Source organism: Ambystoma mexicanum, chromosome 5p (genome assembly GCF_040938575.1).
Source record: "Ambystoma mexicanum isolate Mex_15411 chromosome 5p, UKY_AmexF1_1, whole genome shotgun sequence".
NCBI lineage: Eukaryota > Metazoa > Chordata > Amphibia > Caudata > Ambystomatidae > Ambystoma > Ambystoma mexicanum.
Window position 1 is genome coordinate 857,540,038 of NC_090930.1, and position 14,925 is coordinate 857,554,962.

General features: G+C 49.3%; 1 protein-coding gene across 5 annotated transcripts in view; it reads right to left on the minus strand.

Moving 5' to 3' along the window:
• YAE1 (YAE1 maturation factor of ABCE1) overlaps positions 1 to 14,925 on the minus strand; it is a 284,754-nt gene that overhangs the window by 85,700 nt on the left and 184,129 nt on the right. The window contains exon 4 of one of the 5 annotated variants that reach the window (XM_069613291.1): positions 5,981 to 6,141. The exons of the other annotated variants lie outside the window; for them this stretch is intronic. Coding sequence (XP_069469392.1) covers positions 5,981 to 6,141 — 161 coding nt within the window. The remainder of the gene's footprint in view (positions 1 to 5,980; positions 6,142 to 14,925) is intronic. 5 annotated transcript variants of the gene reach the window in all.

Sequence of the window (14,925 nt, forward strand, 5' to 3'; positions counted from 1 at the left end):
GGTTGCGCATAGTGCAGGCAACTGGTATAGTTGCAGAATTTTTTATTTACGGGAATTGTGATGGCGGAAAGGGGAAAGGCATATGCATTGTTATAATTGAAGCAGTAGCAGTTTGTTGTGGTGAAGCGGCGATTAGTGCATTTGTTTAGTTTATTGTGGCTGTGGCGATTACATGTTAGTTCAGTGCTGGCTCTTCTGTAAAAAGTGGTGTAGCATGTATAGGGGGTGCGGTTGAACAAAAGGAGAAGCAACCAAACTCCCGGCACGATAACATAAGGCATTATTGTTAAGGTGGTGGTCCCTGTAACACATTTTCCCCATCCTATCATGTAGGATATTTAGAAGCCGTTAACCCGACATGTCCCAACACAGGGGTCAGGCATTTGACAATAACCATGCACACCCGATGGCCCATTACTTTCCCCGCAGGGATAAAAGGCGGCGAACAAAAGCACACTTCGAGCAAGGACGAATGCACAAGGAGATAGCTACACCAACCCGACAGTTCAAACTGAGGAGAAAGGCGGCGAGACCTGGGAGGACTATGAAGGGGGAATTGCCCTTGCCCATTTCAACTCAGACCTGCAAAGCCTCAGAAAGGTAAATCACAAGACCGGGAGTTTCAGCTGGCTTGCGAAGCAGCAGTCGCCAACGGTACACAGGGGCCTCCCGCATGGATAACGCAGGTGGAGAGGCGAACTGGCTACCGTGGTACTATCCTTTAATCCAGTGATCAGAGAAGCCAACGGGTTCAGCACAGCAGGTGTATCGGAGGACGCGGATAGCAAACCGAACTGTGTTGAGCCCAAGGTTGCAAGTAGCAACATTTTAAACGCAAGGAATTTACAAGAGAAATAACTCGTGTAGGTGTTTGAACTTTAAAGAAAGCCCAGTTTAGGTCCAGGTGCCGAGGGGTCCGGTGCCACATGGGCAGTCATTCGAAAGGCTCCGACCAGGACTGGTTTTGAAACTACAAGAACCAGAAGGACCTAGGAAACGGTGGCGCAAGGCATCAGAGTGGTCCTACAATGGTTACGTCAAATCCCATGTACAATCGAAAGTCTCTGACCCGTTGTCAGAGGCAAGCTAGGGGAAGGGAACCCTGCTTTCCAATAAGATTGTGAACTGTGAAATAAGGCAGGTGTGAACCCGACAGAGGGATGCCTAAAGAAAGCTAGGAGAAGGAAAACCTTGCTTTCTGATAAAAATGAGTAATGTAAACTGCACTTGAAAGACCGTAGTGAACCCGACAGAGGGAGGCCTGATTTGCAAGAAGGAACCGAACCTGGCCTGGCCGAGCGAGATCCTGGGGCGAAGAGCAACCGGCCAAGGTGCAAGAGCACAGAGAAAACCTTTGTTTGTCATTGTTAAACACCAAAGGTCTTCTAAGGCAAGAGACTTTTGCAAGAAGGAGACTTAGCCTCTGAAGGTTTTGATGTCATTGAACTGAACTGTGAACCTCGTGCTGATGAGGCCAAGGACTGTGCTGTGCTCGAGAGTCCCGCCTTGTCCCGTGCTTCATACGTGGGAAGGGAGACCCAGCCATACCATCCTGACTTATAATTTAGTCAACACTTCTGTCTTTTCTGGTAAACATTATCCCCACACTCTAATTTAGAAATAAGGCTTGTTATTTTTAAGTGTAGGCCCTTTTTATTTGACAAGACGCCACTACAGGACTACCTTATTATTATTTGATTGACAGTTTGCTCCCATTTTAGATTTAGGTTTAGATTAGGCGTTTATCTCACACATTATAAAGTTCAATAAACACCCTTGAACTGTGATGACTTGTGCCTGACTTTACTGTTGCCACCATGAGTTCCTTATATCGACTATCCATATGCAAGACTGATGTAACTCGTAAACGTATATACTTACGGTTGTGTGTCAGTTTTCATGTTGGCTTTAGGCTGGTACCTGTGCCCGTAATGATGCCCACTCAGCCACCAAATTCTTGGGGAGAGGTATTTCCAAGATGGGGGATCCCAGGTGAAATTCGCTCAGACAGTGTGGAACACTTTTCTAACAATATGATTGGGGAAATAACTACACTTATGGGAATAACACACAAATTGTGCATGGTTTACCATCCACAAGCCAAAGGTGTGGCTGAGAATGAATGGACTACTAAAAGATTGTGTGGCAAAGCTAATATGCACCCTTGGCAAATCTTGGTTATACCGCTTGCCTCTTGCTCTCTTTGCTTTGTGTAACTCGCCTGAAGGAGATCATCTCACTCCACACAAAATCGTTACTTGTCGGAGAATGCATGCACCTATAGCTCCGGCACGTACAATTTGGGATGCTAACTCCTCTTGTAACATTTTGGAGGAAAAATTTCATACGTACCTCACTGAACTTATTAAGTCCCTCAAATACATATCCCAACACAGAAGAACAAGTTACTTTCTTACCTGGTAACGTTCTTTCGATGGGATGGTCCTCCGACGTATTCCATATCGATGACAGGTAATGTCCGCAGCACAGCTGTGGACATTACCTGTCATAGATATGGAATACGTCGGAGGACCCAATCCCCTCGAAATACAAGGACACAAACTGAGCGAGCAGATGAACAAGTAGGGGAATTTCCACAAGCAGCACTTCTATATCTTGGCGATAAGGCTCTAGTAAGAAACCATGTTCGGAAGAGGAACGTTTCCCCGGATCAGACACCGTAATCTACTGAACACCAACAGCAGTGAAATTAGCGGGGCGCTGAGGATGGGTCCACATCGCCGTGCGCAGAGACAAGAGCACCAGCTCCGGCCGGAGAAGAGGGGCAGAGAACAACATGATGGGGAGTATTTGTCAGCTTTCATTAACTCTCTTTTAAGCAATAAGACGTTATAGAAGGTCACCAAGGGAAGAATGAGAAGGTGTTTTTCAGGACAATGTTTTTATAAAAAAAAGAAAGGATTTCTATTTTATCGAGTATCATAACATTCATGTGCATTAGTATAGGACTAATATGGTTACATTTTTGTTTAAAGAAAAAGAAAAGGGGCTACATCTATGCAAACTAATATGAAAAGCGTTTTAAAACAAAGAATACCATCATGACAGTGAAAAACAGCAGGAGCCAACATCTAGTAATGGCTGGTAGGACTAAATGTTACGATTGGGAAGAGAAAGAGCAAACGGCACATGCTACCTCTGCTCACACATTCCATGCGTAATAGGAGCACCCAAGCTTTTCCTACTGCAGGCCGTATCATATGAGGAAGCAGGATGCCTAATTCACTTATCTCTCTGTAAAACTAGGGGTCTTTTCCTGGGACAAGTGTTTCGGCCAGTGGGTGGATGAAGGGGAGGAGGTTTACACTAACAACTATGTGCAAATAGATTGCACAGCCCAAAAAAAAAGTAACAAAAAAAAGGTCGTTGAATATATAAAGGCAGGCTTTAAAAGGGGGGAACAAATGATAAAAGAACACAAATAACTACAATGCATTAGAGAATAGGGGTGTCGCATTCCCTGCTGTCACACAAGACCTTTGATGAAAATAAAGGGGGCTGTGTGATATGACGGCCAATGGGAGGGGGTAATAATGCAATGTTGTGTTGAAGGGTTGGTGGGGTTTGAACAAAATGTGGTGTCCAAGGTGGATGACCGCTGTAAGACAGTGTGGGGAAAATATGTGCATGCATTGACCTGGTAAATTTAAATGTATCAACCAGTCTATATAAAAAGCTTTACACAATTTCCTTTGTGTTTCAGGTCCAGTGGGTCTATATTTGGGAACGAACAATCGCTGTGCCAAGGTGATGAGTGAAGCATTGACAGAGGGAACAGCAGTCTGGATGGACATATGGTGGGCCCGTGGATCGAAGGCCTACTTGCAGCTTCCTCCAGATTGAGGTGGTCTTTGTGCAATTGTTACACTGCATAGCCCAACTCTGGTGGTGCCCCGAAGCAGCAACAATATGGGGCTATCATTGAAGGAGGAGTCAATCGAACTAAAAGAAAAAGGTGGTGCAGCAGGATAAGAAACAAGCAATGAAAGGAGTACACAGCCGAAAAAGCAGAGGCAATAACTACTAGTCCGATAAGAGTGCAGAAAGCTTGATAGGTATTCCAGCAGAATACAGGCTATTTTTCCAAAGCCACTATATTCTTTGTTTCTACCAGGGGTGCAAGTTGCAGCTAATGCTAAGCGGTTGCAGCTGACGCGCTACGAAGTACTGTGTAAGGAAGGCATGGTCTCAAAGTAAGAGACCCGTGACCACAGTTCAAGGGTGTTTATTGTAATGTATCAAGTGTGTGATAAACGCCCATCTAGACCTAAATCTAAATATGGGAGCAATCTACGACCATTAAATAATAATAACGCGGTCCTAGTGGAGTCTTCATCAAAATAAAAGGGCCTATACTAAAAAAGCCTTTGCCAATCCTTACTGCTCATTTACAAATAGTGTGGGGAAACAATGAAAAAAGAAAGAAGTGTTCACAAAATGATAAGTCAGGATGTTCAGGCCGTTGGCCTCCCTTCCCCACATTTTCAGCATGGGACAAGGCGGTTCAGTCAAGCAGAGCACACTCTGGCCTCTTCGGCACGAGGCTGGAGTTCCATTACTAACATCAGGGCCTTCTGTGCCCAAGACTCTTAAGTTATCAAAGTCTCTTGATTCAGAGGGCCTGATGTACAAAACAACTAAAAGTTCCTTTACAAATATTCAAGTTGGCCGATCCACTCTTCACCCTGTATCCCCCACAGCCGGGCTCAGATCTCTTTTCCACAATTAGTCTCCTCAGCCGGGCTCGGAGCAATTATAGTTCATATTTGCTATCAGACTTTCGAATGCGCACAGGGTTTGGCTTGACCTGTTGCAAGCCCACTTCGATTTCACAGTTGACAATTTTTACACACTCAGTTGGATACCTAACAGAGACCTTCGAATGAGCATCCACGTGGCGCCAGACTACTCTGTATATGTCATCTACCTTGGTTTCAAAGTTCAGTCACTCCTTGGATATTCAATTATATTTGCTTTGCTCGTCATATACGCCTTACACTCTTTGCAGATTTCTTCATACAATGTTGCTGCTTGCAACCTTGGTTCCAACACAGACCAGTCTGCCATCAGTCTCCCGGACTCACCGGCTGTTCCGACTTTACGGGAGCAGCTTTGTAGGAGCAAAGGACAGTACCACTGCGGCAGCTTTGTAGGAGAAAAGGACAGTACCACCGCGGCAATCGCTCCTGTCTGCCTCGGCTATTGATGCGGCAGAGCCCTGGGTACCTTCGACACACAAAGCACCTTTCTTCTGCTTTAATTCCCGCTCTTATGTTTCTTATCCTGGAGGGCTTATGAGTTTTTTTCCTCTGAAAACGGCATTCCATGATTTTGGGAGCGGCAGGAGCCAAAAGGGGATGTTCAAATGAGGTAAGGGTTTCATCTCCTGCCTCGCAGCCACGTGGGTTCGCCTGCCTGGCCCAGGGGAGGAGTTTTGCTGTGGGTACCACCAGGTAACCCCAGCTGCCCCTGGTCTTGCCTTCTGGAGGTAAAGTTCCCTCTCCACACTGCAGTCTCCTCTCAAGTAACGAGGCCAGTGTTTGGGCGGTTTTCTCCTCCAGGTCTCCATGGGTCTCTGCAGCTTGCTAGGTCTTTCTCCTGCTTCCCGGCACCTTCCAGCATCCCTGAACCGCTCACAAAGTGCCTTTGGTTTTCACTTTTTATACTTCCTGGAAGAGGCAATTAGGTTCAGGTGTGCATAGTTTTAAAGGGAGGCCTGACTTTGCTGGCCTCCTTACTGGGACAGTCTGCTGTCAATAGGAAAGAGTCAGTCTTCTGTCTCGTCAGTAATCTTCACCATCCCAATCCCTCTCCTCCTCGTCTCAGTGTTTGAGGGGGAAAAGAGGGTTTGGGAAGTCAGTAAATCCTGTATAATAGGATGGGGAAGAAGTCATAAAGGAAAGGGGATACCGTGTCTCGCCATCAGGTGCCCCTATCCTACTCCCCGTGGATCACTCACCTAGGTGATCCTCCTGCACTGGTCCACCCCCAGGAACTGGATCCAACAGCAATGGCCGTGTCCTGGCCATCTGGATGCAAAATCCCCAGGGATTAGCATGAAAGACACCTTCTGGTTTCTCACAACTGCGACCGGCCAACTCAACAGCAAATGGCCCAAACCTAGTAAAGGAAGAACAGAGGGCACTGAGTTTGTTGGCACTTCAAAATCACTACATTTTAGATCTACTAACTGCCATTGATGGAAGAGTGTGCGACAATTGGCAGCAGTTGCTGCATGGTAGTGCCTGATGGAGATGCACCGAACGGAACCTTCCAAACAGCAATTAATGAGATACAGACACTGCATGAACGGATGTCAAATGAAGCAAATGAGTTCAATCAAACACCTGGTTGGACACACTTCTTCCCTGGGAGCGTTCAAGGCGACTGTCCCCGCGTTGGTTTTCCTGCTCATCACCTTCTACATTGGCAACGTTGATGGGGTACATGATAAAGAGAAGTGTATTAACAAACTAACAAAGGGTAATGTAGTGGATGATCTTGATGGGTTACTATGCAGCCTGAGGATACAGAGAATTATGAAGAACATTGGGTGTTTTGTGACAAGGATGGGCAGGGGTGTATACTGATAGCAGGATCCTTGGAAGACTGGGAGGAAGATGGTGGTGATATGGCTAGACTAAGAAGGGTGTGGATCCCTAAAAAGACAGTGACATAGTGGGGACTGGGGGTGGTAAAAGTGTTAGTTATTGATAAATCAATAAAAAAGGAGGGACAAATGTGGTGAAAATGAAAGCTCGGCACAGTAAAAAGGCGCAAACTTAGCTGCAGGGATAACCTGATGAAAAGGAGAGGGGACTTAATAATCACTTAGCTCTATGCGCTAAATTGGAGCATGCCCAAGATAACTGAATTTAAACGAGTAACACGGAAGCAGAATTATAAGGTTAACAGTTACTCCGCTACTATGCATCCACTGGCTTCACAGTTATCGGTAAGTTCACTACTAGTTTGCCTTCTTTTGCGTGTCATCAGCATGCACGCAACCTTCAATCAGATACACTGTTGCAGCTTCAATCTTTCCTTGACAAACTGTCCTTTCATGTCTTTCGCCAACTCACTGGTTGTGTGCATTCCTTTCTTGTCTTTGCGACTTTGATTCCTGAGACACGGTTGATCCCACAGGCTTGTCCTCGCCTTCCCAACCCTGCCATTCACCCAGAGGGTCGCTGGTATTCTTGCAACACAATGCAGGCTTCTTGCCTGGGATTTGGCTTCCTCCACGTATCGTTCACGGCTTCCCAGATGCAACAACCTCCTGCAGGGATCTCCAGGATTTCCCTCATCTTTCGCTCTTGTCCCTCGATCGGTCGTCCTGCTCCAATGGGTTTGCCTGCGCCCCGGGAGATCTGCTCCTTTTTGTGTCCCACCTTGCTCAGACTGCTTCTCTATGTTCCGCCTTTTATCCATGTGGGGGAGAGCTGTATGTGATTACCGTCAAGTGCCTGACCTTATTAACGGGACACGTCCAATGAGATGTGCAAGTGTTAGCATCTTTACTCTCAGTCCGCCTCTTCCTCGGCCCAGTGTTTGTGTAGAAAGGAGGGGGAGTTGGACCATTGGAGAATCCTAGAAAATAGGATGGGGTATGGGCACGGCAAAGGGGTTATTGCTGATTTTAAGGAAACCCGCTAAACAAGGTGCAGCACAAGGGAGTTTCTGCAACAGCTCTTCTCCACGCACCTCCTCAAAAAGCAGGGGGTTGGCAACCTTATTGGGAAGAGGGACCCATTTCAGGTTAAACGGGTGAAGCATGATTGGGAGGTGTGGTTTCCCTTTGTAACAGGCCTACTGGGGGACTTGCATGTCACCCTAGCGTCGATGTATGGGCCATATTCAGGGCAGAATGATTTTGTGCACAGTGCTCTGGTAGCTGGTACCATTCTCTATGGAAGAAGACGTTGCCAATCAGTCGCTGCTACCATGGTGTGATGGCTGTAAAGGCTCACTGCCTGCTGTGTGTTAGTAAAGGAAACAACCATCTTGGAGCTGTAGCTCTCCTCCTGCCACAGGAGAGAGAGAGAGCTCCAATATGGCCGACCCTAGTTTACAGCATCCAAGTAGCCCTACGTCCACGAAAATGTTTCCATTACTAACACACAGCCGGCATTGAGCCTTTACAGCCAGCACACAATGGTAGCAGCGACTGATTAGCAGCGTAGCATTTTCCTACAGGTAAGCGGACCATACGGCCAGCGCTTGAGAACCTATGCTCTGCTGCATTGACATAGGACAGATCATAGACCCCCCCCCACCCCATTTTCTCCTCGGAACGAGGGAGACAAAATGAACGGAGATGCACGTTCGGCTCACGACTGCAGCAGCGACTGTTCTGCACCATAACGTCTTCCTACAGGTAAGCGGACCAGCTGTCCAGCGCCTTTGAATCAATGCTCTGCAATATGTACAATGTACATTTAATAGATCCTTTTTCCTTCCCAGAACGAGGGAGACTAATCGAGCGGAGAAGCATGTTCGGCTCGTTCATTGAATAACCTCCACCTCCCAGATCAATGCGAGATGCTTGGGAGCGGGTAGGTGGCACCACCACTCATATGCGCATGTCAGACGACCCACTAGACACCGGAGAGGTGGCCCACTCCACCAGGTCATTTGGGACTTTGAGAATGCCAACCACTCCTCCTGCCCCCCCCTCCCCCTTTAGCCTTCACTTCTCTGTCTGTTATAGGACATCAAGCACGTCCTACGAATTAGACACTGCCAATGAGGCTTCTGAAAACAACCACACGGCTGCACAGTACTAACTTAACTACAGTAAGCGTGTCAAGCAGCTGGAAATAACTCCCAGTTCTTCACCTTTTGTCTCCCTCTACGGGACGGAGGTACCACCTGTTCCACACCTGCAGACCATTGAACATGATGACCCCAATTGTATTGGTCATCGAAACCGGTCGACCCAAGGATCAGGAGTCTTCTCATGATTAAGGTGATGTTCCTGTAAGACAGACTGAACACGTCAGATCAACTATCTCCCCGAGATAGGCCCCTGGCCTCTAGGTGCTCCCACATAATTTGGGTTTTTTTGTTTTAATATTCTAGAACAAGGTCTGATGTCTGAAAGGTCTCTACCCAGTTGGTGAATAAATATATAGCACATCCTGGTAAAAGTAGCCTTCCATACTACACAGAAGAGACAAGATTTAATGTTTACTGTCTCAATCTATACTTCTCTGGTCTTTTAATTGAGTGTTATTGAGAAATTTGTATAATTGTTTGAGGGAAAGTTCTCTTTCTATCCGTATTAGATAGGCGGCGCACCAGCGGACACCTAGGGAGAGTTCACCCCGACAGGGCTAGGGTCTGCTTTCCACTAGGGACAGTCTGTGTGCTTTATGATAGTAATGTGTAAGTACCAACTAATGTATATAAATACTCTGAAGCCCGTTCTGGTGTGTTTTTGACCCCTTGCAGGTACCATCTTCTATGCGAGGTGGAGAATGGGAGAAACCCCCACTCCTTTACACAAGTGATGAGACCCAATAGTGCTCGAATAGCGAGGGAGGAGCCAGAGGGTCTACAGAGTGGGAATATGTACATACAGCAGGACCGAATGAGAGACTACTACCTGGGAGGTGTGCAGACTGCACACACTCAGCATGGGTGGCTGAAGCGCAGAAGCCTTCGAAGCACCCGACTGCCCTACCGCGGTCTGGACCGGCGATGCCCAGTCTGGGAGGATCTCCAGAAGTACAGAGAGCTCAAGCAACAACCGGATGAAGTTGGGACCAATGCCGAAATGCTGCACAGCTGCAGCGAAACTGAAGCAGCTGCTCTAACATACGCCGAGCTGTCGGACAAGACAGCGGCAGAAAAGCTGCGTTGGCCAACAAGAACACCAGCGTGGAGGAGCACCACGCGAAGAGCAGAGATACACAATTGCTCCTGAGAGCTGGGTGTGGGCAGAAAGACCAAACCATACCCCCAGCCGGTGTAGAAGAAACCAGAGTCCAGAGCGGGCTAAAAGAAAAATCGGACCGCAAGAGGGGATGTGAAACCTGAGACCCGGGGAGGTAGGAACCAAAGAAGATCTGAAAAGGGGGCAAAAGTGGTCCCTCAACCTCCAGAGGGAAGGAAGAACAAGTTACTTTCTTACCTGGTAACGTTCCTTTGATGGGATGTTCCGATGACTTATTCTACATCTATGACAGGTGATCACCACAGCTGTGCTGCTTTGGAAATTTTCGGCGTCTGCGTCCTGTGTCGATGACGTTGATACGATGTCCTCAAGGGCCTCCGTCAAACCGACATCATCGGATGTTATAAGTAGGACGCACGACGCCCGTAGCCTCAGTTGTAGTTTTTTCCCAGAATGTGTGGCACCAATCTTCTGCCAGAATGGCTACAGAAAGCCTTGAGGAAACGAAAGCTGCAATTGCATAAGAAATTCTGTAGAGGGGCAGGTAGGGAGGGAGCGATGTGGAATACGTCGTCGGAACATCCCATCGAAAGAACGTTACCAGGTATGAAAGTAACTTGTTCTTTGAAGGGATTGGTTCCTCGACGTATTCCACATCTATGACAGACTCCCAAAGCAGTACCAACGTATGAAGGTGGGAAAATAATTTAGAATTTTAGAATGCCCAATCAAATTGCAGAGGAGAGGACTGCCTTACCAAAGGCCAAATCTTGCCCATGGACAGTATCCAGGGAGAAGTGTTTGACAAAAGTATGAACAGAGGCCCATGTGGCTGCTTCACAATTTTTAGGAATGGGAACACCCCTCTGCAGAGCAGTGGAGGCAGCCACACCCCTAGTAGAATGTGCCCTGAAGCCTACCGGAGGGTCCTTAGCCGCCAGACGGTAGCATTCTGAGATGGTCAAGATAATCCATCTGGACAAGGTCTGCTTAATAACACCTTGACCCAAATGCCTTCCAGCGTATCCTACAAAGAGCTGATCGTCCACTCTGACCCGGGACATGCGTGAGATGTAGAAGCTCAACGATCTCCTAGGATCCAAACTATGTAGCCTCTCCTCTTCCTTACCAGGATGCAGAGGAGGATAGAACGCCGGAAGAATGACCTGGCTTGCTTAAATATGGACATCGCCGCCAGGTAACCTTTAATGGTACCCACTTGCAGGCCCTTGTGGGCGAATGAAAGCAAAAAAGACAGAACCACAGGAATGGCACATGAAAAAGGATCCACATTCTTAACCCTGCACCAGTCGCAGAACTTTCTCCCACGGCAACGGTACAGGGACTTTGTTGCGGGCCTTCTTGCCGAAAGCAACACCTCTATCACGTCTTCAGGGAGGTCCCAAACCTTATACCTCAACCTTTCAGAAGCCAAGCATGAAGGTTGAGGGACTTGACCTCTGGATGGAGAACCTGACCCTCCCACCCCCCCTCCTGTGAGAGCAGATAGTCTCAGTAGGGAAGACGGCATGGAGGGCCGATGGACATGTCGAGAAGGTCCGGGTACCACGTTCTCCTGGCCCATGCCGGAGCAATAAGGATCATCTGCGCAGCACTTGCGGAATGACAGGGACTGGAGGAAATGCGTACAGCACTGGGAAGGACCACTCCACTACGAATGCGCCCCCTAAGGCTCCTCTTGGAGGAAATTCCCGCGAGCAGAATCTTTCGCACTTCCGTTTGACACAGGTGACGAAGCAATCCACTTGTGGGGTCCCCCAAAGGGCAAAGCTCTCCAGGAGAATCTCCTGAGCCATCTCCCACTCGTGAGAGACCGTGCTCTGCCTGCTCAGAGTGTCCGCCGCCACATTTTCGTCTCCGGCCAGATGAACTGCAGAGATAAAAATTTCCTGCTGGATGGCCCAGAACCAGAGCTGCATCGCCTCTGCACAGAGGGAGAGACCCTGCCCCCCCCCTTTTTGTTGAGGTAGCGCATGGCCACTGTATTGTCTGTCAGAATCAGGAAATTCTTCCTTCGCAAAGAGAGCAGAAAAGCCTTCAGTGCTAGCCTGACAGCCCTCAGCTCCAATAGATTGATATGGAGTCTGGACTCCGACGGACACAAACGATCGCTGACTGCCCAACTCGTTGGCATGAGCTCCCCATCCCGTGAGGGATAAGTCCGTCACGATCGTCCCTCCGGCCAGGGTAGCCAAAATGGAGCCCCCTTCATCAGATTGCCTTCGACAGCCCACCACAGAAGATCCTGGGCGACCGAGGGCGGCACCTGAACGGGGTCCGACATCCTGCCGGAGGACTGCGACCACTGCAGCTTGAGAGCCCACTGCAGAGATCTCATCCGCAACCTGGCCTCTGGCACCAGAAGAATGCAGGATGCCATGAGGCCGAGCAACCTCACGAACTCGAACGCCGGGAGACTCTTGGCATGTCGAAATATGTGCACCCATCTGTAGAATGTGATGAGCCCTCACCTGGGGAGGTGAACACTGCCCCAGGGATGTTTCGAGCACTGCTCCGATGTACTGGAGCCGCTGTGTAGGTGTCAAGTGGGACGTTGAGGGAGAAGTCCAGCTTGTGAGGGGAGTGGAAGGTGACTGAGCTTGGTGAAGACCCTCGGGGCGGAGGTCAATCCGAACGGCAGGACCCAAAACTGAAAATGCGAGTCGCCAACCGCAAACCTCAGATACTTCTTGTACTTGGGATGAATCAGCACATGAAAGTAAGCGTCCTTGAGGTCTAGAGACACCAACCAGTCCTGAAGTTGAAGGGCCTGGAGGACTTGAAAGAGAGAAACCATCTTGAACTTGTCCTTTCTGAGGAGCTTGTTCAAACCATACAAGTCCATGATTGGTCTCAATCTCCAGTCTTTTTTCAGGATCAAAAAATATGGGGAATACCATCCCTTGTTCCTCTCCGCTACAGGCACCAGTTCTATGGCGCTTTTCTCCAGCAGGGATTTGATTTCCTGCGCAAGTAGCGGATCCGGACTCTTCAAAGAGAGATTCCCTGGTGGATTGTCATGAGGCCTCTGCCGGAAAGGAAGACAGTAGCCGTGGGCTATGATCTCCAGAACCCACACATCTGAAGTAATGGCACGCCATTCTACAAGATGCTGCGCCAGCCTTCCCCCAACCGGCGAACCATGGGACATGGCCTCATGACGGAGCTGAAGCGGCTGCGGCAATGCCTGAGGGCAAAGAGGTAACTGCCCGAGCGGCCTTGGCACCTCGAGTACCTTGTTTTCCACCTCTGGTACTCCTACAGTGGCCCCTTTGACTTGCAGCTCCCCTCGATCTACCGAAGGAACAGTATAGTATCGAAAGGAATCTCCCCTCCATTGCTGTCGCCTAGGACGAAAAGGCAGAGGTTGGGAAACTGCAGCGCTCAACGACTTTGCTGCAGTTTTGGAGGTCTGCAACCTCTCAAGGCTCTCATCAGCCTTGCTGCCAAAAAGATGTTGACCATCAAAAGGGCAAGTTGAGAAGTCGGGCTTGTACGTCAGGAGCAAAACCTGACTTCCGCAACCATGCAAATCTGCGTATCACGATGCTCGCCACCATGGACTGGCTGATACAGTCTGCCATATCCAGTCCCGACTGAACGGATTCACACATGGCATCCTTGCCATCCTGAACAAGGGCAAGAAAACCATCCCGTTCCTCCACTTCGGGAATATGTTCAGCCGCCAAAGAGACAATTCCACAGAGTGTGAGTGAAACGTGCTAAGGCACACACAGAGTTGGCTTCCTGTAAAGCCATACCCCCTGAAGAAAACACTTTCTTCGCCCAGCCAGCAAAATGTTTGTCGTCCCTATCAGGAGGGATGGTAGGGTACGATGCCTGCTTTGCTGGGGCCATAGCCCCCTGCACCACCAAACTCTCCGGAGTGGGGTGCGTAGTCTAGTAGCAGGGGTCGCTACTGGCTGGACGGTATTTTTTCGGCAACGACTTGCTCACTGCCGGGAGACTCTCCGGAGCAGTCCAAGCTGCCGCCGCCACTCTTCTCTGTAAAGCCATATGAAATGGCAGTGCTGGGTCAGTGGGCGGACCTTGGTCAAGGATATCTGTCAGGTCATCCTGTAGAAAATCCACTGGTGGCGCAGACCACCCCAAGTACTCAGTCACCCTCGACATGAGTCGCCTGTACGAAGATTCAGCATGCGTACCAGGCTCAGGCCCAGGCCTGCCAAACTCAACCTCCGGGGAGGTATCAAGACCACTGGCGTCGTGCAAAGACTGACGGAGGTCTACCAACTGGCTATGACCAGATAACAGGTCATCAGGAACCTCATCAGGAACCAAACGTTCCTCAGACCCTTCATCTACCTCAGAGATGTAATCCAGAGGCTGGAATAAAACCCTGGATAAGGGAACAGAAAAAGGCTCAAATACAGGCCTTACTGATTTCTTCAGGGCCTTCCTCAGAGTTTCCAGCGATGCACGGGGTATCTCCGGTAAAGCCTCCATAAAAGGCGTCGACAAAATCGGCGTTGAGCGTGGCGCCGATGGCTTCCACACAGGCCTCCAGGGCGGTGCCCCGAGCGTGTCCTTTGACGGCCTCGGCGCCGATGGAGTTGATGACTTCCTTGGAGGCGGAGCCTTGAGAGTCCCTCGACAGACATGGCGCTGATGCCTTCTTAGAAGACCTCACAGGCTCTACCGGTCTTGAGGGTGTTGAGGACTGGGACCTGGAGCAGGCATGGCTAGAGCCATCCACCTTGTCCGACCGGGACCTCGAAGGTTCCCGGTGATCGCGACGACCACCCGAGCCCAAAGGCATGCAAACAGTGGCCCTTGCGCGTTCCTTGCCGGCTTCTCTCGAAGGCGTGGACGGAACGTAGCCCTGCGACTCTAAAATCACGATCATTTCCTTATGAAATGCGTTCCATTCCGCAGGAGAGGAATGCTTGGTAGGACAAGCTACCTGCCGTCTGGCGGAGTCCTCCGACGAGGACGGGGAAGGCGACCTGTGACTGCTTCCGCGA